The 20,611-nt window shown below is 35.7% G+C and overlaps 1 protein-coding gene across 4 annotated transcripts in view; it reads right to left on the bottom strand.

The window, feature by feature from the left end:
- The window catches only part of PHKB (phosphorylase kinase regulatory subunit beta), a 66,601-nt gene that overhangs the window by 36,940 nt on the left and 9,050 nt on the right, over positions 1-20,611 (bottom strand). For 3 of the 4 annotated variants that reach the window (XM_050978922.1, XM_050978923.1, XM_050978924.1), the window contains 10 exons: positions 18,821-18,959; positions 18,072-18,171; positions 16,224-16,331; positions 14,253-14,333; positions 12,212-12,327; positions 7,119-7,182; positions 4,419-4,514; positions 2,640-2,837; positions 2,005-2,062; positions 47-124 (listed from right to left, as the gene is read on the bottom strand). In XM_050978922.1, the coding sequence (XP_050834879.1) occupies positions 47-124; positions 2,005-2,062; positions 2,640-2,837; positions 4,419-4,514; positions 7,119-7,182; positions 12,212-12,327; positions 14,253-14,333; positions 16,224-16,331; positions 18,072-18,171; positions 18,821-18,959 (1,038 nt within the window). The remainder of the gene's footprint in view (positions 1-46; positions 125-2,004; positions 2,063-2,639; positions 2,838-4,418; positions 4,515-7,118; positions 7,183-12,211; positions 12,328-14,252; positions 14,334-16,223; positions 16,332-18,071; positions 18,172-18,820; positions 18,960-20,611) is intronic. The other variant, XM_030227523.2, reaches the window with a different exon arrangement.

The raw sequence follows: 20,611 nt of genomic DNA, 5'->3' as shown, positions 1-20,611 counted from the left end.
AATAAAAAGCTACAATTGTTTCAGAAGTACAATTTCCAGATAATACCTTCAGGTGTATGTTGAAGCAAAGGGTCCAGAAGATCCTGATATTCCTTTACTTGTGTAGGATTTCCTCTAAAAATGCCTAAAAATAACCAAACAATAATGGATTTAATGGAAGAAATAATTTTTCCATGACCTCAAGGTTCATAAAAGAGGACGAAAAAAGTCCAGTGTTTACTTTTCAAAACTAACTATTAAGTGCCTACACACTAAATAGCTCACAAAAAGGAAAAGACTGAGTTGTAGATCACAACAGTCAACTGCTGCTTTTGGGGAGACACTGATATGTTTGGGACTACCAGTCCCTTAAAAGTTGTTTTAGCAGAACATCCCAAGATGAATCTGATGAATACTAGCATGAGTAATGTTCAGTTCATGGAAAGTTCTTAAATGAAAATATATATTAACAATACAAAACCATTTTCTGTTCATCAAAGTGCTCAAGCAAGGTGATATTTTAAAGTAGAATATTTTTTAACATTCAAAGGGGAACGAGCTAGATGAAAACTTGGCATTATAAATCTTATACTAACATTCCCTTCTTCAACCACCACCAAAATTTTTTTCTTTCCATTGCTCTTTAACACTCCATCCAAACTCAAAGGTTGATAAGCATTGTTCACCATATTTTCAAAATCTTCCTTACTATATACACAGGAATATTTACAGTTACCAAGAGACACAAATGCAAGCAAAGCTTGCACACAAAAAGATGTTTGAAGTGACACACTGGGCATTTCAAAACACTCGAGGATACTCATGACATAGGAGCAATTTCTGCTCCTCCCACATCCTTGTCTTTTTGCCATTGCTGTGGACACACTTCAGATTTTGCATTAAGGAAGCTTGTGGATTTGCAGATATTTGCACAAAATCTACCAACAGAATTGTTCTATTTCCTGAAAGTGTGGCCCAGGCAAAAAGGACAAGGACAGTATGTGCAAAGTATGTAATTTTTAGGGTTTTTTGGACACAAGAAGTGTAAAATGCTTTTTCTATTCTTTTGTTAACCTCAGTTGAAGATGACTCTCTTTTTGTTCTCAAAACTGCAAGTGGGCAGCATTAAATGTCAGTGCCTTTCTCCTCAGTTTTGGGCCTCAGTCTTTGAAAAATGTCAAACGTTTCTTTAGCAATATCAATTGTGAAACCTTATTATATCTTCAAACACAGCATTTTAATCTGTGGGTGGCCACAGAGGAGTTGGGGCTGATGGCAGATTTCTGTGCCCTTCACTGTCTTTATCTGCAAACTATTCAACGTGCTAGAAAAGATGGACAGATTTGAATCCATTTAGAAATCTTTTTGACAATTGTAACCCTACTCATGTTCTTATTCAGACTTCTGTTCTATGCAAGTTCCAGCTTCCATCCTGAGATCACCCCTTGAACTTCTTTGGTGTGTCCCCTGTCCTCACATCAAGATCGAGGCAGTGTTATTTCTGTTGGTTTTGTTTTGAGTTTTTTATTTTGTTTCATTATTCAATCAGGCTGACTACGTGAAAAATTGTGGCTAGAAGGAAACTAAACCTTTCCTGGTTCCCTTTCTTGTCTTCTGAATTCTGATTGAATTGCCACACAATGCTCAACCTGAGAAGCCCTGGTGCACATTGAGTGTGGCAGCGTGTTCTCCCTCCTTTTTCTTTCCTGTGCTGCTGTGAAGTTCTGATACATCTGAAAGTTTTTCAGGCTTAAAAGGCAATGCAGGACAATGCCACAGATTGAAGCTTTTAACAAACTCTGATTAAAGTTATATTCTAAAAAAAGTTCACATTAGAAATGCTGAAATCTAGCGGGTTGGGATGCTTGGGGTTTTGTAAGGCAGGAGGCAGAACTCTCAATGAGAGATTTAGTGTCACTGCATTATAGTTTATTTTGGCAGGAGAGGAAAATAATTTTGTATCTTTCCTCTAAAAGCTCATTTCTCTTATGCCTTTAAGGAACAGGAATGTAAAGCTATACTTACCATCAATTATCATGAAAATAAAAAAAAGAGGGAATTCACACTCAATGCCATCAAAAAGCTGCAAAGAAGAAAAGTTCATCAGACATTTCGTCATTTTCATTTAAGTAAATATATATCTAAATAATCCTGCAGAGTAATTTCCTAGCAACAAATGGCAAATTTGAATGCAAAAATATTTTAGTACATTTAGTATCACTTAATTCTACGGGCATTTTAACCATGCCTCTACATCTGCTGTGGCTCGTTCTCATGCAGAATATTTAAACAATCTACTTTTCATTTTTCAGAGCAAAACTATGGGAGAAAATATAAATAAATTTTCATTTAGATAACCTTAACTGATAAATACTGTGATCAAAAGCAAAATTGTTTTCCACACACTCAGACTGTAGTCAGCTGTGAAATTAAATGAAATGATAAATAATTTTCTTATTTGTTATGTGAAATCAACTGTACCCTAAATGCAAATGAAAGCACATTCATTACAATACAACCCAATGACTCAATGCTGACTTAGCAATCTCTGAAAACTGCACATGCAAATTACAGAAGGCTTCTGCTTTGCCTTGGAGGCTTTAGGAATCCCTGAGCAGTCTGGCTGCAGGAGCTGAAGGTGTCGGGGGGCAGGACCTTACCTTGATCTCTGCTGGTTTATAGTAACGCCGTGTCCTGTCCTCCAGCGCCGTCCTGTAGCCGTCCCTCAGAAATCTCTTAAACCCGTATTTGCCTTTCAACTTCCTGATAATTTTATCTAGTGTTTGACCAAACAGAACCTCATCATCCAAAGCAAATCCAGGATAACTAAGGCAGGGCAGAAGAGCTGCATCAGTATTCTGTAGGAGGGGCAGAAATAGGACATTACAAAATTTAATTAGATCCCTGACAATTATTTGATGCACAAACAAAGACTGTTTAACTTACTAAGTGAAATATACATTTGGAACATTATCTTATCAAAATCATTGTGCTAATATAGAAAATAGTGTGCAAAATAAGACTTCTTAGGAAGTATCAGGATAAACTACAAACCAAATGTGCAGATATATAATTTAGAAGATCTCATTTAACTCAGAATGTCACCTGTTTTACAGCTGATAATGTGCAGGCACATTTGAAAACATTATAAAGCTTTGTGTTTTGGGATTTTTTTGTTTGTTTTTTAAATACATTTTCCAGATTATTCCTGGAGGAAACACAAATGTTTGGGTGTCATATGCTCAAAAAGAAGCAAAAATATTTCATAAAGGTGCAATGCTGAGAAGTATCTGTGATTAAATCATCATTTCTGAACAGCTTTTTCAGAAACATTCTTAAGGTGCTGGAACAAACAAGCCTATCTGATTTACAATTCAGAAGATAAGGGAATAATTCCAGGAAAAAAATATAAGAAACCTTCTCAGGAACCATGTGGATCTCTTATGAATTAAAAACACTAGAAAACTTACTAACTAGTGCATCACCTCTACAGGTAAGCTTCCAGAAACAAACAGAAAAGTATCATTTTCTGCTGATATAGTCAAGATATTTAACCATTTAAAATTTCTGCCAATATGACTGATACGAACCCAACAAAGGAGGAAAAGAACACAAAGATTTATATGGGATAAATTATAAAATCAGCTCCTGTTGGAGTATTTCAAGTCTCCAGCAAATAACAAACAGCAAGTGTTCAAAAAGACCATTTGACTATAAAAAAAGTAGCTGACAGTGCCTTTTATTCTAATTATCCAGCACTACAACTCTGCTATAATTCTTCTACACAATAAGCAAACTATTAATGTTTAAGATTAATAGCCAGTTTCATGAACAAAAGTGCTATTATATTCCAGAATGAATAAAAAAGCAGAATGCTATTATCAGTCACTTTAAATTACTAATTCTCTACCACCAAATTTACCTTTGATGCTAGCACTGAAATAGATGTTTTTTTAACTAATCTATATTTATGTCATTTAAATTTACTCACTAAGGAAATACATTTGTAATGGTAGTTTATAACAACAAGAAATTGTTCATATTCAGCAGTTTATGATAAGCCAAGCTTAAAGGCTTTTTTCCTAGACAAAGGAAGAATTAAACCCTAAAACAAAGGGTTTCAAAAGTGCAGACACTGTGTATAGTAGAAACTAGGCCAAAAGAAAAACAAATCTCCAAGGCTGCAAATCTCACTTAAGTTATTTCAAATTCTATTTTAAAATTGTCCGGAAAGCTACCAAGAGGTTATCTTTTTAATCTAAGTATTAAAAAAATAAAGAGGATCATATAAATTCCATATTAACTACATCACAGTTACACTTAAAAAGCAAAAATTTAACAACTTCCCAGCAAATTTCACATTCATCCAGCAGATCAGAAGGTCATATGCACTTGTTTCCTCCACACTCTGTTGAGGTGAATTTCTTTCCATGACTTACATGGGACCTTGACTCCCGGGGCAGCAAGGAGCACAGGGTCTGTCTGTTCCGGTTATGGGCATCAAAATCCACAAAGATGACAGACCAAGAGCAGCCCTGGAACACAACATTGCATTTGTTTAAGGCAAAGGGAAGAAGCTTGGTGCATCCTGCTGAAACTCACTGTTCTGTGATTCATTTAGGTTATGTTGTCATTGCTGAAAATTCTAATCAGAAAACACAGCACAACATCAAGTCGAAAATATTTTGATTTTTCAATATACTGAAGTATAGCCAAAATTAGATGGCTTTATCACTGATTAGTAATTATATGATTCATTCAAGCTATTAACTCTTCTATTAATACTTGAAAAATGAGGCCTGTATTAAGGACAAACAAAAAAGAGTAGTTGTTCTTCCCTGTGAACACAGGAAATGTTCTAAACAGTGATGCTGAATATTTCATTACAAGTCAATTAGAACACAAATAATTGGATATTCAGCACAGGTACTTCTTTGGAAAAGGACTTTCATAGCAAATAAAAATGGTCTGCTTTTCAGTTACTGTAAGGTCTGCATTATCAACATCTACTCCTTGGTAAAATCTACTTCCTAATAAAATCAGTAATTTCACACTGTATTTCTCTGTCAACTTCTTAATACTTCCTGAAACACTAAAAAAAAAAAAAAAAAAAGCCCTGGCTAAGATAGAGTTTAAATAGAATCAATATAATTTAGAACTATTACCAGTAGGCAACTTGCAAATTCATGTTTGCTAATGAACAGGTATCTTCATGTATGTTGCAACTGATAATGAATCTCAGAATCACTCCCCCACTGGAAGACAGTCCATGTGAATTCATTCCACTAATGGTCATAAATCCCAGAAATTATCATAAATCCACCAAATTTCTCCTAAACAGCAGCCAGTTTCTTTGGTATACTACTGTCCTAGGAAAATTGTTCCAGAGCCCACCAGTCTAATTATTAAAAACTTCAATTTACAGTTTCTACATAAATACCTCACCACCCTTCTTTGTGTGCCAGCACAAACATCCACTGAGATGCTTCTCCAAAGGGTTTCATTCTTACTTACACTTTACTGCACTCTAGTTATATATAGATATAAAAATACACAGTTTTTACTTTACTAGGGTAAACAAAACCCTAAACAATTTTTTCCACTGTCGCCATGGAAAATAATCTGTTTCCTCAGTCATTCTAGCAAGATATACACTGACTAGTGCTGCAACAAGGATGTACACAAAGAATCACATTGGCTTTAATGGTTTTAACTTTCTTCTCAATGCAGATTCTGATTATTCACAATTCTCTAAACTCACCTACAAACTCTGAACACAACGTGCCTACACGTGCAGTTCCAAAGTCTGTGCTGCAGGGAAGGATTCTCTGGGGGTTCAGGAGCAGCTCATTTGCATTCCCTAAACCCACAAGCACCTTGTTTGACAAATGAACTATTTTTCACTTTTCTAAAGACTGTAAACTTCTGGAGTAAGAACACCTTACAGAGACTTGATTTATGAAAAAAAAAAAAAAATTAGAATTGTTTGTGCCCAACCCAATGGAGGGCATGCAGCTCATACACAAACAACTCTGCCCAGGTCAGCCTTTAATGTGCTTCTCTTGCTGTGAGCAGTGCTCCCCCAGCAGTGATTTCTGCAGGTTGTACCTGTGCAGCTGCAGGTGCAAACAAGTCTCTTGAGGGGTTCAAGGGGATTTCTCAAAGCCACTGGAACACAGCTGGAGCTAAGCACAAAGGCAAACTGCACAGACTGAAGGTCAAACTGGGTTCTGTTAATGCCAACTACAGATCTCGGAAATAAACTCTCATAGCATTTAAATGGGTCTTGCTTCATCCTTTTCAGAATTCAGAAAAAAAAAAAAAAGCCTCAACAGCCACATTTACTGGTGCTTGAATCTGTTGGGAAGGTAAAGATTATAGATAAATGTCATTTCTGAAAGAGTAACAATGCACATAGAGTGTCTGATCATTATTGAAGATCCTTACTACCTCCCAACAATTGACATCAGCTTTTAAAATGCATGGCATCTCTCTTCCATTTATACTATAATATATATTTTTTTTCTAAGCCATTAATTTGGAAGAATATTCTTTTATTTTAGCTGCAGACCACTGTAGGTATAGCACCAAAGAGAAAGATGCGCATAGGAGGGGAATACACAGCAGATATAAAAGTCTCTGGAAAGGCTTGCTTCCCTAATTGATGCAAGCCACAAAAAGGATGAGAAAAGACTTTACAGATGTGCAACACACTGAAATTAAAAACAGGTTAAAAAGTGGGATTATATAAAAGCAGCTTGTTTAAAGTCTTGATCAAAAGGCACAAGAAGGAAGCAGACAAAATGAAGGCAATGCTTGAAGAGGGAAGTATATTCTGGTATCAGCAACAGATACAGTTCTGAAGGAAAAAAAAACATTTTGGCAATAAAATTCTTTTTCAGACTAAGCTACAACCACTTGAGAATTCTTCCAAGGAAAAATCCCAAGTGATTCTTGACATAAAGGGCACTAATGATTTTATCAGATAAATTCTGTACCTGAAAGCAGCAACCAGTTTGCTGACTTTCTTTAAAGCTGGAATCTAACAAACTGTGTTAGATACTTCTAAATATCCTCTGATCCACCCTGTAAATCATTATTGCTAACAACAAAGGAGGGAAAACAAACACTTCTATTACCTGATTTCCAAAGAGATTGAAACCATTAATTGCTTCTAAAGCTGCTTTTGCCAGTCCCACGGAGCTGAGGAAAAAGCAAAACAAAACCCAGAGGTATCACAATTCAAGCCCAGGCTAAAACTTACACACACTTGACAGCTTTCAGTGCCATGATCTTTTCTGGATTTGAATTTCATGCTTAACCTTTATGTCACTAAAATGATGATGCAGCAGATTTGGGGTTGTTTTGGTGGTAGGTTGGTTTTTTTTCTCTGAAGTACAACTCAGCAATTTTATTTGTCTTCAAATGTCAGAGACCATCTCACAAAAGAACTTCTGTTCTCACCTTGCTATCAGACATTGGTATTATGCATTTCAAGGTCTTGCTAACAGCACAGAGAAAGAGGATTTAATTCAGCACAATTTTTCAAACCAGCTCTCAAGCATTAAATTTTAAAGACTGATTTCTAGCTTTCAATATAATAAAAGAGCTCATCAATCTGAATTTCCAACAGAAGGATTTTCTCATGTCAACCATATAGTGACACATCTTTTATTTCACTTCATCACAAAGAAAACATGACCCAGAAATTCCATCAACAAGCCTTCCAGTTAGCACTCACATTTTAAGACACTATGGATTAAAATCACTAATAATTATATAATTTAAAAATCAAATTCTATATTACACAGGAAATACTGAAAATAATGAAAATAATTCAATGCAGTTCCAGAATTTGGTTTTTTAAACTATTACTTTACCTGTGTTGGTTCTAATATTAGAAATACTTTAGACTGATTTCACACTTTATCATTTATAAACCTCCATGTTCCTTTCTGAAACACTGCCAGAAATAATACTGCTGGGTTCCAGTTCTAATTATTCAACAAGAGAAGGCTGACCAGCTTAACCACAGCCTGCTCTGAGCAGCTGCCTCTGCTTGGTGTCTTCTGCTGCTGAAAGCTTTGAGAGCTGGAGAATGAGATGAAGAAATAAACTGACTCAGAAGAGCTGGGAATGTAATTATTTTTCTGGCTTTGTTTCAAATACCTAAAAAAAAACGGTAATTGTTCTAGAAATCGCTTTATTCTAATTATCACCTAGCTATTGATCAAATAAATTGACATGATGACTCAGAATAGAACTTTTCAGAGGAATTCAGTATTACCAAAATGCATATACTGAAGGTAAAAATCAGAGAAATCCTGCAAACTGGAGGTTGTATCACATGTTAAAATCTCACCTTTTCCTTTCAACTAACAGTCCTAATATAAACATTATATATTTTCAGAGTGAGAAAAAAGTTACCGATAAAAGGCAGAGAAGTAATAAATGTTCAACTGGTATTCAGATAACATAAAACTACTCAATCTGTCTGCAAAATAGGATGATACTGCTTGAATGAAATTCAAGGCAAACATGTATTCCTTCCCTGAAATCATCTCTACTTTGCAGACTCAGTCATTATTCTACAATAAGACTAATTTAGTAATTTACTGTAATTTATCAGCATTTTTCTACCTCTAGTTATTGAAAGCCCCTGGAAACTTCATTACTGTCACAATTACTTGCCAGTGACCATATAAACATCCCAACATTGTCACTCTCTTCACCACACACACAAAAGTTATCAAAAGTTTTATGGGTAAATGACAGCAGGAAGTCCTTTAAAAGAAAAAAGAAGTCTCTGAAGAGCCTTTGTATCAAGTGTGTCTTTACAAGAGTGAACAATCACAGCACAGCACTCTTCAGGACTGTGATCACACTTCACACTCATTTCATTGCTACTGATTAATGCCTTCCTGTTGGGAAAATTGCTAAAGAGGTTCTGTAATAAACATTACGCTTGTGTCTTTGTATAGAAAATACATTCCTCATACTCTACAATTTAGTAACAAAAGAAATGGAGTGCCTTAACAGAATGAATGAATGGCAAAATGTATTTTAATAAATGTGTTCCTTCCTCCACTCATTAATCCATTATGAACAGACTGTACTGACCTGTGGGACTCTGCCTGGAGAAAAAGGTGCTTACTTGGAGATGGGCCCAAAACCAAACCTCACCCAAAGCCTCTTAAAATAGTCCTCTAAAAATTTCACAGGATCATGAAGTCATTGGCCAGAAGGGACATATGGAACTCATCTAGCCCAACACAAAACCTCACTCGAAGCCCAATATCTAACAAAGACCAATTTAAGTAAACCACAGCCTATATCAGACAAGTCTCACAAACCTCCAAGGATGGAGATTCTGTTTTGAGCATCCTGCTCTTTCCTTCTCTGTGCTTCAAATGAAAATGTTTCTTAATGCCCCCACTGAACCTCACCAGGTACAACCCTTAGATATTACTAGAGCTGCCAATTATTTTAATGTGTCAAGGATTATCATGAGCAGCCTTGCAATCATAATGCCCCTGGGTAACGTTTGACCTTGAGCCATATTTAGGGTAGGGGAAGATGAGACTAACCTAGAGAAACCACTTCCAGCTTGCCAAAAGAGATTAAGTAAACACACTTAAACAACATTCCTAACTCTCATTACTTTTTAATTGTTGGATTTGACCCCTCAGTAAAACACCTAAGGGCAAACACTAAAATTTGCACATTTTTAGCAAATGTAAATCAAAATACATCTTGAAGTATATCCACCCTTAATCCTGCTCCTGTTCAATTTCTTGCCTCCATCTGAATGCTGTGCACTTCAACTGGAACATCAAGCAGATGCGAAAAATCAGCAAACGAGAAAAAAATTTCTAGATCACTAATAATTTTTTAACTCTATAACCCAAAAAAGAGCAAGGAAGCACAGAACTATAGCAATGTGCTATATACTCCAGAGAAGAGCAAGGCAGAGGCCCTGCAGCTCCAGATTTGGAATATGAGGATGCTGCACTTTGGTAATTTCCTGATTCTCAGGGTGCATACGGGAGGTGTCAGAGGCACTTTGCACAGCAACTCAGCAGATGCCTGCAGAGCAGCTGGATCAAACAGCTACAGGACAAATTAATTTCTGTCAAGTTCAGCTGTATGGGAAGGGATCACACTACAATAAAAGCTGTTACAAATCTTGCCTTTGAACCAATAAAAGACATCAATTTGCATACATCAGTGAAGACGTGCTCCACGGAGTGTTCTGCTATTTATCATTGAGCAGAAGTGTTTGGAGCTGTACTAAGAGAAAGAATACTGAGACTGTGAAGGCTTAAACTATCTGCATCTTTTAACATGGGCCATAATGTGCAGCTATTATTCACAGACTTCCAACTGTATAATATCTTCTTTGAACAGAAACTCTTTCAATAAAACACAAGAGTTACCTACTTATTCTGAAAGCAAACATCGCCTGTATGGAGACTTCCATCACAGAATTTAAGGGTCAGGAGAGCACCATCCTTAACACTGACCCTGAAGAGAGCATTTTGGGGTCCATAATCACAGGAGACCCACACACATCATTTGGGAGTAGACCTGATATTCATAATTGCTTCATCAATTTAAAACAAAAGGGGTTTTATAGCTCTCTTTGGTAGATACAATTGGAACATAAAGTATAAAGAATATTTCAGTGTACCCAGAGCTTTCCTCAATAATATCAAAAAATGCCTTTTGATGCATGTTGCCCTTCCATTTTTCCTGATTTATGAGAACCAGGGAAATTGCCTACCAGCTTTCTACAGTGAAGCAGAGTATCCACATGTACACAAAGAATGATAAATAGAGGCAATACTTGTTTCTGATGACCAAAGTCTACTTCTTAAATGAGGACCAAGCTCTGTGCTTCCCCTTATGCTAGCTCAATGATCTGTTAGATTGGCCCAGTCCATCTCACAAAACTTTACCCTTAGAAAAACCAACCTATAAATGTCAGTCTAGATTAAGACAAAACAACATGCCCATTTCCATCTGTTTAAAAGATGCTCAGTTTTCCCTGAAGAAAATTCACATATTGAATAGCCAGAATGCTGCAAACAGGAGACACAGGAGTTTCAGTGTTCCTTTTGCACATTTCTACAGGTGAGATCTGGAAGGAAGCATTTGTTTCTCTGTGTAGTCATGTAGCTCATGTAGTTTGGCATTTGACAATTTTACAGACACAGCAGGAGAAAAGAAAATCAGCAAAGTCATAAAGCAGATTATATAACAACAACTTGATTTTTTTTTTTTACTTTTTTTTTTTTTTTTTTTAGTTCTCATATTGATAAAAAGGTTCTATAAAAGCCCTGAAAAAAACCCCCGCATTAATAGTTTTGCTGCAAGGACATGTAAGTATATCTAAAGGTTAAAATATACATGCCTGCATGTGGGCTAAGAAAAATAACTTATTCTCAAATGACAAGACAGATTTCCTTGGCAATATTGAAGACTGGAAGCAATGTGTATTCTCTACGAGCCCTTGATAATAAGGATGATCAATAATGTTTTCAAAATCCAAAGATATCCAAGCTATAGCCATTTTTATGATTAATAAAACCTCAGAAGTCAAAAAGTGAAGGAAACAATAGTAACCCTGGAAGAATCAAGTTGTCAGATTACAGATTTGATCCTTCAAGGCAGAGAGCACATGAGTGATTCCACTGAGGTGAGCAGGACAACTCCAGCATTAAAATGCTACCAGGATTGCTCCCTGTCCCTGACAGGGCTCAGAACTTGCAGCATCCTGGAAGAACTTGGAAAAGATCTTGGCCCTAGGTTGCTTTCCAGGGTACAGCATCTTCTTCCCACCACAGTGCAGAAGAGAAAATCAAAACTCATGATTCTACACTTTTTTAAAGCAGGATATTCCTAACCAGTTTTCGAAATATGATTCCAATCCCACTGCACATACCTCAAGACCCTGAGCTGTTCTGAACACAAGTTTCAGAATTATATGCATGCAGCTGCACATAATTACTGGGATTTGAATACTCAAACAGCTAAGCATCCATGTGGTTATTTCAGCATGCATATCATGATGAAATTATCTCCACATTTTCCCAAAATACATCCCTCAGTCTTTAGAGAACCTTAATTTAGTTCAAACAGTATTTTCATGCAGTATTATTTTTAGCTTACCCCATTATGAATTCTTTCCATTCATTTACTTTGGCTATCACAGCTACATTTGCTCCCCTACCTTGAGTGCAGCTCTGGACTGCCATTGTTGTATTTGCTGCCTCTTTCCCAGACACCAAAGTCTGGTACACGATAGGCTCTCTCCACACAAAACACAAGATTCTGGATAAAGGACACCTATAGAAAAGAAAAGTGACTGAAGGAAAATGAAAGCACATCTTTTCTGGTTTTTCCAAAAGACAAACTTGCTATTCCTTGTAAGTGTTCTTTCCATCCTTTTCTGTTTCAACTCAAAGGATGATTTCTCAAGATTAAATATTCTCTTTAAAACCAGTTTTTAATTGCAATATGTTAAGAGCTGTCCCAACTGAGGTGCCAATGGGAATTTACACAGAAGTTGCAACAAAGGCAGGGATAAAAATGACTTCATATTCAAGATACATATTTGAAGAGCTCCAAAAAGGTGATATTTTGATCTTTTGAAAAAAAAAATTATCTTAACAACATCAGAAACCAACACAAAATTAGAACAGAGAAATCCTGATGCTTTTTTGTAATTAATTTTAAGAGAATTGATATGCCAAATTTTATTAAATAAGCTCCAGATAATTTATATTTTGCAGATTCAAACACACTCCTTTATAAACACAAATAAAACTCTAAATCAATTTATTATAATTAAAATCTCTTCTAGGACCAACACATTTCAACTGAATACTAAAGTACTGAAGGGTATTTTAAGGTATTTAAGATGTATTCAACTATAGCTGGGAACTTATTTAAACAGATCATTTTTTCCTGATTTACACTGTGGAAAGAGACATTTGGAGTTGCTTGACTGCAGAAAAATGAAATTGAGCATAAGTTTTATAGTTCACTTTAAAGAGAACCACATAGAATCAGCCACACAAAGCCCAACAGAAAGTGCAAGTCTGTGGTAAAAAATCTGAGTATGAATGTCCATAGAGCAGAGATTTAAAGGGAACAGTTGCTAGGAAAAGGACATCCTGACAGGGAAGAGGAGAATATCCACTGACTGGAGAGTCTATAAACATGCACTTTTTCTTCGGAATCTGTAATTAAATGCAAACATCTGGAGGATAACACAAATTATATATCAAGCTAATTACATACTTAATGATATACATTTGCCTCCTCACAGATATAAAGGCAGTTCAGAGGAAATAATATAGGCCTATCATGTGGTCTAAGAAAGAAGACATGTTGCAAAATTTAATTTTCCAATTATCTAAAAAAATAGATTACTGAATATATATGTTATAGAAAAATAATGCAAATTCACTATTACTGGAAAAAAAAATTTTAATAGTAGTACTGCAAGCACATTTAAGCTTTTTAAGGCAATACAGCAGCAACTATCAAACAGAACAGAGTAAATTTAAACAAATCCAGATTAAGAAAATTGGAGAAAAAAAAGAATTAAAAAAAGCATATACATCTGTGCTTTCTATTCCAGTTTCAAAACATAACCTCATTTTAGAACAGGCCAGCAGGTTGTCCTGACATGACTTGTAACTCAAGCCAAGGCTATTATTATCTTATTTACAGAAGAGTTAACTCTTTCTAGAAACATCTCTTACTATGATATAAAATGCTTCTATTTTCAATTAAAGATACAGCAAAAGTTCTTAACACCCATAGGTTCATATTTGATTGAAGAAAGCCCTGCAGGTTCCCTGAAAATTAACCCCAGTATTTATTATACTGAATTTTCATTGGACAGGGTGAACTGACTGAGAGTTTGAAATCATGTGAAAAGTGAGAGCAATGTTAAGTAGAAGTTAATTGTCCTAACATATTGGAACTCTGACCTTTTAATTCTTGACATTGCAGCTATGAGAAACAGCAGAGAACTAGAAAACTTTCAATGTCATGTTACATTTACTCTTTGCACATCTAACACTTTTTTAGCTATTACTTCACTATCCATTCATTCCATTACTTTTTCTGAGTTCCACTCAAAGCATAGAATACCTGCAGTGTATTTTCAGAACAGTTACTTTACAGTTGATAATGAAATAAAACCCAGAAAAACCACAAACAATTTGAAGCACGTTTTAGGACAGGAAATCAATTTGTACCTCATCTGTGTTGTAGATAATCTGCAGCCCCGAAGAGATCATCTCAACCAAATAGAGAAGAAATAATGACAAAGCATTGATCTGGAGCAATTAAACACAGAAAGGAAACTATAATTAACTTTATGTTTATTGGAGTCACATACACAAAATAAACATGGTATAATTCACTAGCAAAGATGGTCCCACTATAACACACTTCTGCTTCTTAAAAAAAGCCTGTATCTAATGATGTGGAAATAATCAATAGGAAAAGGTGGCACAAACAAGCCTTGTCCTCTAGAACTTCTGATGTTTTATGATTTTTTCATTTCAAACTGTGCTAGGAAAATGCTCTCCCTTAGGCACGCTGCTCTGACCCACAGTTAATGACTTTGGTCACAAGCTGCTTTCATGTTTACATATATGACAGCACACTAGCCAGCAGGTTACCAGCAAGGCAAGCAGTATATTGAATAGTGCACAGCACACCTAGAAAGCAAATCACTTCTGCCCTGGTGGGAATTTTGGCATTATCAGCTGACATGAGGAGAATTACAACATTCAGATATGATCAGATATTGAAAAATTGTATTTTTTAGTACTCATACACAGCATTTATTGTAAACAGTAATTGCCTTCAGCAGCTGTACAGATGAGTATCACAATGTCAACTCATTGAGGAATCAAAGGAAACTGCTGGTTTGGTTTTTATTACAGAACTTTCCTATACTTGAGAATTTGTATAACTTCAATAGAGAAACTAAGTTTATCACAGTATGAGGTATAAACCCACAATCTCATCACATGAAATTTAAAGAAATCATCTAGAACAAAAAAAAAGTGGACTCTTATCTGGAACAGAGCAGATAAAAAATTTGGTCCAAATTCTAGAAATCTATAAATATTTAAAGACAATTGACTCCAGTGTCTTAATACAAACTGAAAAGCACCAAATACAGCAATAAGGACTACATAATATATTCAATGTTTCCCAGCTGAGCCCTCTCAGTTACTCTGTACTCTTGTCTCCACAGAGCTGAAAACCCTCTAATTCTCGAGGTATGCAGATGACAGATGGGAATGTGCATTCATGTTTATGGGAAGGGTTGAGCTGCCACAAAAAACAGACTTTAAACTGTCATACAGTGCTCCCTAGGTCCCCAGATTGTCTCCTCTCAGAGATAAAACATGTGCCTTTTCATGAAATTTCCCATAGTCCAAAATGCTAACTTAAGATAACTCCATAAAGCATTTTCCCCAGAACATACAATTTCTGAATCCAACACATTCACCATACAAACTATTTAAGTAATACTGTCACCATGAAATGAAATAATCATCAACCACTGTGTCAGTTCTGAATAATTTCACTAGCAATTTCTGAGCTAAAAGGTGCGTGCAGACTTATGGAATGCAAAATAACAAGATCATGACAGCAAAGGTGGGTCTGAAAGTAAAGAGAACAGGAAATAAAAGGAGTAAAGATTAAAACTCTGGAAAATGAGAGACAATAAAACAGTTAGTTATGCAATTACTCTGACTAGGAAAAGCAGTGAACAATTCCTAACCACTGTCAGTGTACATTGAATGAATGAAAATTGCTCAAAACCATGGAAAATTAAACTGGGACTATTCACCATAAGATTACACTAAATCTTTCACTTTCCTGACTACAACATTCTTTTGCCAGGATTATTTATTGACAGCCATCTGTTGGTCTCAAAAAGAAGCAACTTTGTAAACAACCAACCATCTACCTCTACAATCTCCCAGTTATTTCAGTACCTTCTGACCAAAGCATACCAATCAGTTATGTTTCAAAACACTGTCTTTTTCAGCAGAAGATGCAAAAGACAACTGACGCAGTTTTACCACACAGAGCACATCTAACACAAATCTAACCAAACTGAGACAGCTGCAGTATGGAAGAATGAAGACAATGTTATTAAAAAATCAGCCAAACTTGGATTTACAACAACATGGATGTGTTACCTGAAGGTGTCCATACTCCTCATGGGAGAAGACCTCATCTCCAGTTTGTGCATTGAACACAGAATGCAGACATGCAGATGGTTTGGGGTCTTGTTTAAATTTCTGAACCTAAAGGTGAATGAAAGGCAAAACATAAAAGCAAAGGCAATAATTTCAGTGTGTTTGGCAACCACAAATTGACCATATACCTTATTTAAATTATTATTACTATTGTTATTATTTCCAAACTAAATTTTTTTTTTTTTTTTACTTAACCACCATATGTAAACCTTATCATCAACAGTGTATTTTCAGAACAATTACTTTATAGCTGGTAATTAAATGAAACCAAGGTAACTCCATAACTCTTCAAGTCATGCTTTGCTCTCCAACAAATTTTAAAATTTTCTAATCATCATCGTCAGTACCTGATCCACATTTCACTCAATGTTGAATGTATTTTCAACATGGATGCTACTTTAATAAGATTTTCTTCTCCACCAACAAAACACAGCACGTGCCTCAGAACGAGCAAACAAGTACTATACTGTGGAGTCTGCTCCACAAATACATTAAATATACTTCAGGTCATGACTCATATGTTCACTGGCAATAGAATGCAACATCTACATTTTTGCTAAAAGCAGCAGCACTTGCTCAAGTCACATCTTGAGCAAATATAACTTATATTGCTAAAAAATATCTTCCTTTTATGAGGGCACACACAGTCTCTCAGAATAAAGTCCAGCTTAACTTCTGTCTGTTAGCTACCAGTAACTGTTTATTACTACACTGTAGGAAGAGAAGAGCATCTGTAGTAAACAGGGCAAAAGCAGAGAAGCAGTGTGCCAGCAGTGGGACACTTCTGTTAATTTAATGCTCATTATTCTTATCTGGCACTCCTCATTTCCAAAACAAACAACTGCACATCAAAAACAACAGCTCAAATGTAACAAGATCAATTTAGGTCAAGATTATTTAAAGAGATGAGACTCTCAAGAAGCAATCCAACCCCCCAGAAAATATATGTCAGCATAGATACAAGTGGCAATACAATACTTGCTTATTATTATTGTTACTGATACCCCATACCTGTGGCCTTCCCATTTCAGTTTGTGTGCTCAGCTGTGAGGGAAGCTATGGACTTACAGGAAAACTATTTCTAATAACACAGTTAAGCCAGTGATCTGAAACTTCATACAAACTGAAACATGGAATATATGTATTTAACTACTTCTAGATCTGCTGCTAACCACTAGGCAAAATTTATCCACCATACCAAATTTTAATAAGAAGGCCTGAATATTCAGAGTATATTCACAAGAGAATTAAGGCTGAATAAATCTACTGTGTTGCAACATAAGCAGACTACTCTGTTTCCTTACTCAATTTGGAAATGTGTGCCTTTCTGAAGTTATGTCATTAAGTAAAATACTGCTGGAAAATGTTTGCTAAAGAAACCAAGCAAAAAATCAAAATGATCACCTAGGTAAAGAGAACAACTACAAACACAATAACCAAGATAACAGTGCAAAAAAACTCTCCAGCCTTAACAGAAAGTAGTTCTACATCTTTCCATTGAATCACAATAAAAAGACATAAACCCCCCCATAAGTACGAATGGTGTAATATTTAAATGGGACAAACAACTGCAAAATGAACACAAAGAAGCTTCCAGTGTACTCTGCACTTTCCTACCCAAAATGCTCACATCTTCTACTCCCCAAAACGATGCTGCAATAACAGTGAAGCAGCTGTTCTGAGCTGGGGCACCCCAGCACTGTGAATTTGATGTGTATTTAGGATTTGTTTCCCAGTTTAATTAATCCCTGGAGGGAGGCGAGTGCCGTGGCTGCAGCGCAGTCTCACCTTATCGGCCTGGCGCATATAGCAGTAGAGAATTCCTCTCATGCACTTTATGGCAGAGTGCTCCAGCTCGTGGGTCCTGCCCTTGTCATCATCAATGCGCCTGGGACACAGAGATAACTCATAAAACAAATTGCAAATGCAGCAGTGGGGGGAGAAAAAGGGAGACATTAATGCTTTGGAATATTAAATATTTAACTAATGCTGATGCATAGTGGTGCCCTCACTCGTATCTACATATTTACAGCCCTAGTCATCCTTTCTCATTAAAATAATAAAAAAATAAAAATAATAAAAGGTTTTTTGTCTGGCAATTTACACAAGCATTCCTCTTTCAAAATTTAAGAATTAAAATATCCTTCCTGATATTATAACATCTAGTCCCTTGCAAGTAAATGATTCTTAGTATCAGCAACAATCTTGCCAATGCCCTGAACTCTCCTACTAGATTTAAAAGTATCCCCTGAGTACAATTTGCCAGAAGAACCTCTATTTTTAGTAGCAGGCATTAATTCAACTGTAACAAATACTGGCACCAATTACATTCTATGAAAACATGTTTACTTACCAAAAGTAGAGTGACATTTTTAAACTAGCACCTACATAAATATTTTTACCCAGATTTGGAAATGCACCATTCTCTATGGGTTTACAAATCTATGTTTGATAAAGCCTCATCTTTTAAAATTTTTCCAAACTGAAAAAGAGAGGGAATGTAATGTGGCAGAGACATGAGGGTAGAAGTTATTCACCTGTAAGCAAGGGCCAATGCCCAGGCACAGGCAGCACAGTAAAGGCTATCATGGACTTTTGCCTTTTGGTTATTCCCAAAAGTCTTGGTAGGAAACAGACCTGTGGTTGGGCTTTGATAGACCAGCAACGTTGATTTAACTGGAAGAAGGAAAAATGAAAAAGATTGTTAACAACATTTATATTTCTTCCAGATTTTCAGGAACAGATCAAAGTGTAAACAACCTGTTAGAGCACGCACAAGATAAAATAAGGGAAAGAAAGGTAAGGAGAAACACACAAAAAATTTGTTACATTGTTTTTTTCAGACAAATTAGACCTTTTTACACAAAACCCCAGCAGTATTCAAAACTATTTCTATGACTCTGTTCTAGCACAACCCACTTTGTGCAGAATTTCTACAAAGCAATCCAGTAACTTCCTTTCTATGAAAACAAGAAAAAAGTGACTACAGTATGTCAACAGCCCCAATCAGTTAAATGCTTAAACTCTGCAGAACTCTACTAATTCATAAAAATTACATTTTTAACTCAGGCCTGATGATTGCATCAATATTTATATAAGTAGAAGAGAGTAAGCAAGGAGAAAGAACAGCTACAATTATTTAATTCAGTATCTTGATATGAAAATAGACTAAGACAGGAATTTTCAGGTTGCCAAAACCAAGTTAGAAAAAATACTAAATATTACTTTAGCTCTTCTAGTATTTCAATATTTTGCATTTTGGAAATTGTTTTTCCTAAGGTTTTATAATAACTGGAATGCTACAAGATTGAAACTGGGCTTAATGCCTTTAAACATGACCTTTCTAACAATAATCTCTTCAGCATAAAACAGGAAAGCATGCTTTTTCAACAGCTTGTTATCAAGTATCAATTTTAAGGCCTCTTAATTGTCTATATAGAACACTTAGAAACTAAGTATTCTAAATGAAGATTATAAGGTTTTACAGCCTTTTGCATTATATTCAGTGTCTTGATACATTATAACAAAAGCTTTGATAAAATATTACCTGAAACAATCAATACAGATTATTATAAATGAAGTATAAATTCAATAGTAGATTTTTACTGTGGCAGGAGCATAACTGCCTGAGATGAACAGCAAGCACCATCACAGATTTGTTGCTGCCAAGTTGAGCAGTCATCTCCTCTGTAAGAAAGCTAAAGGCAATGCACCTACAAAAAGCAACACATCTATGGATAGACCAGGCACAGATTTCACTTCAAAAAGCCATTTCAGTGAAGGGAGTCCCATCCCACATCTTTAGAATGATGGGGAAATTGTTCATTATTCTGTACCCTTGCCTGAGTAAAACTAAAATTTTAAACTGTCAATTGCACAGCCATTAAAGAGCCCTCATTTTAGAATCCAGGCAGGACTTCATTATAACACCAACCTCCTAAAATCCAAAGCAATCCAAATAAAACGTTGCTTCTTTCATGGTTTTGGCTTAAAATAACATCAAATGAAAAACACTACAGTTGACTTGAAATTAGCTAACAAAATTTCAGGACAAATATACATTATGGCACCATTAATATCAAAAAAGAACTGCCAGACTGTTCCAAGTACTACACAAAAGCTTTTGTCCATTGAAATTTTTCCTCAGCTGTATCTGGTCAATGCTACAATCCTAAGCCACCCCTTTTTCCAAAATAATTCTAAATTCAATCTTACAGCTAAACTGGATTTTCAACAGACATTTTGATTTACAGAAAGAAATGGAACTCAGCCCTCCTCTTTGCACCTCCCAAACTTCTAGAAGAAGTTTAGGAAATTATCCTTAAGTA

Source organism: Serinus canaria, chromosome 11 (genome assembly GCF_022539315.1).
Source record: "Serinus canaria isolate serCan28SL12 chromosome 11, serCan2020, whole genome shotgun sequence".
Classification (NCBI taxonomy): domain Eukaryota; kingdom Metazoa; phylum Chordata; class Aves; order Passeriformes; family Fringillidae; genus Serinus; species Serinus canaria.
The sequence above is the reverse complement of the archived record's forward strand: the minus strand, read 5'-3'. Positions and strand labels throughout refer to the sequence as shown.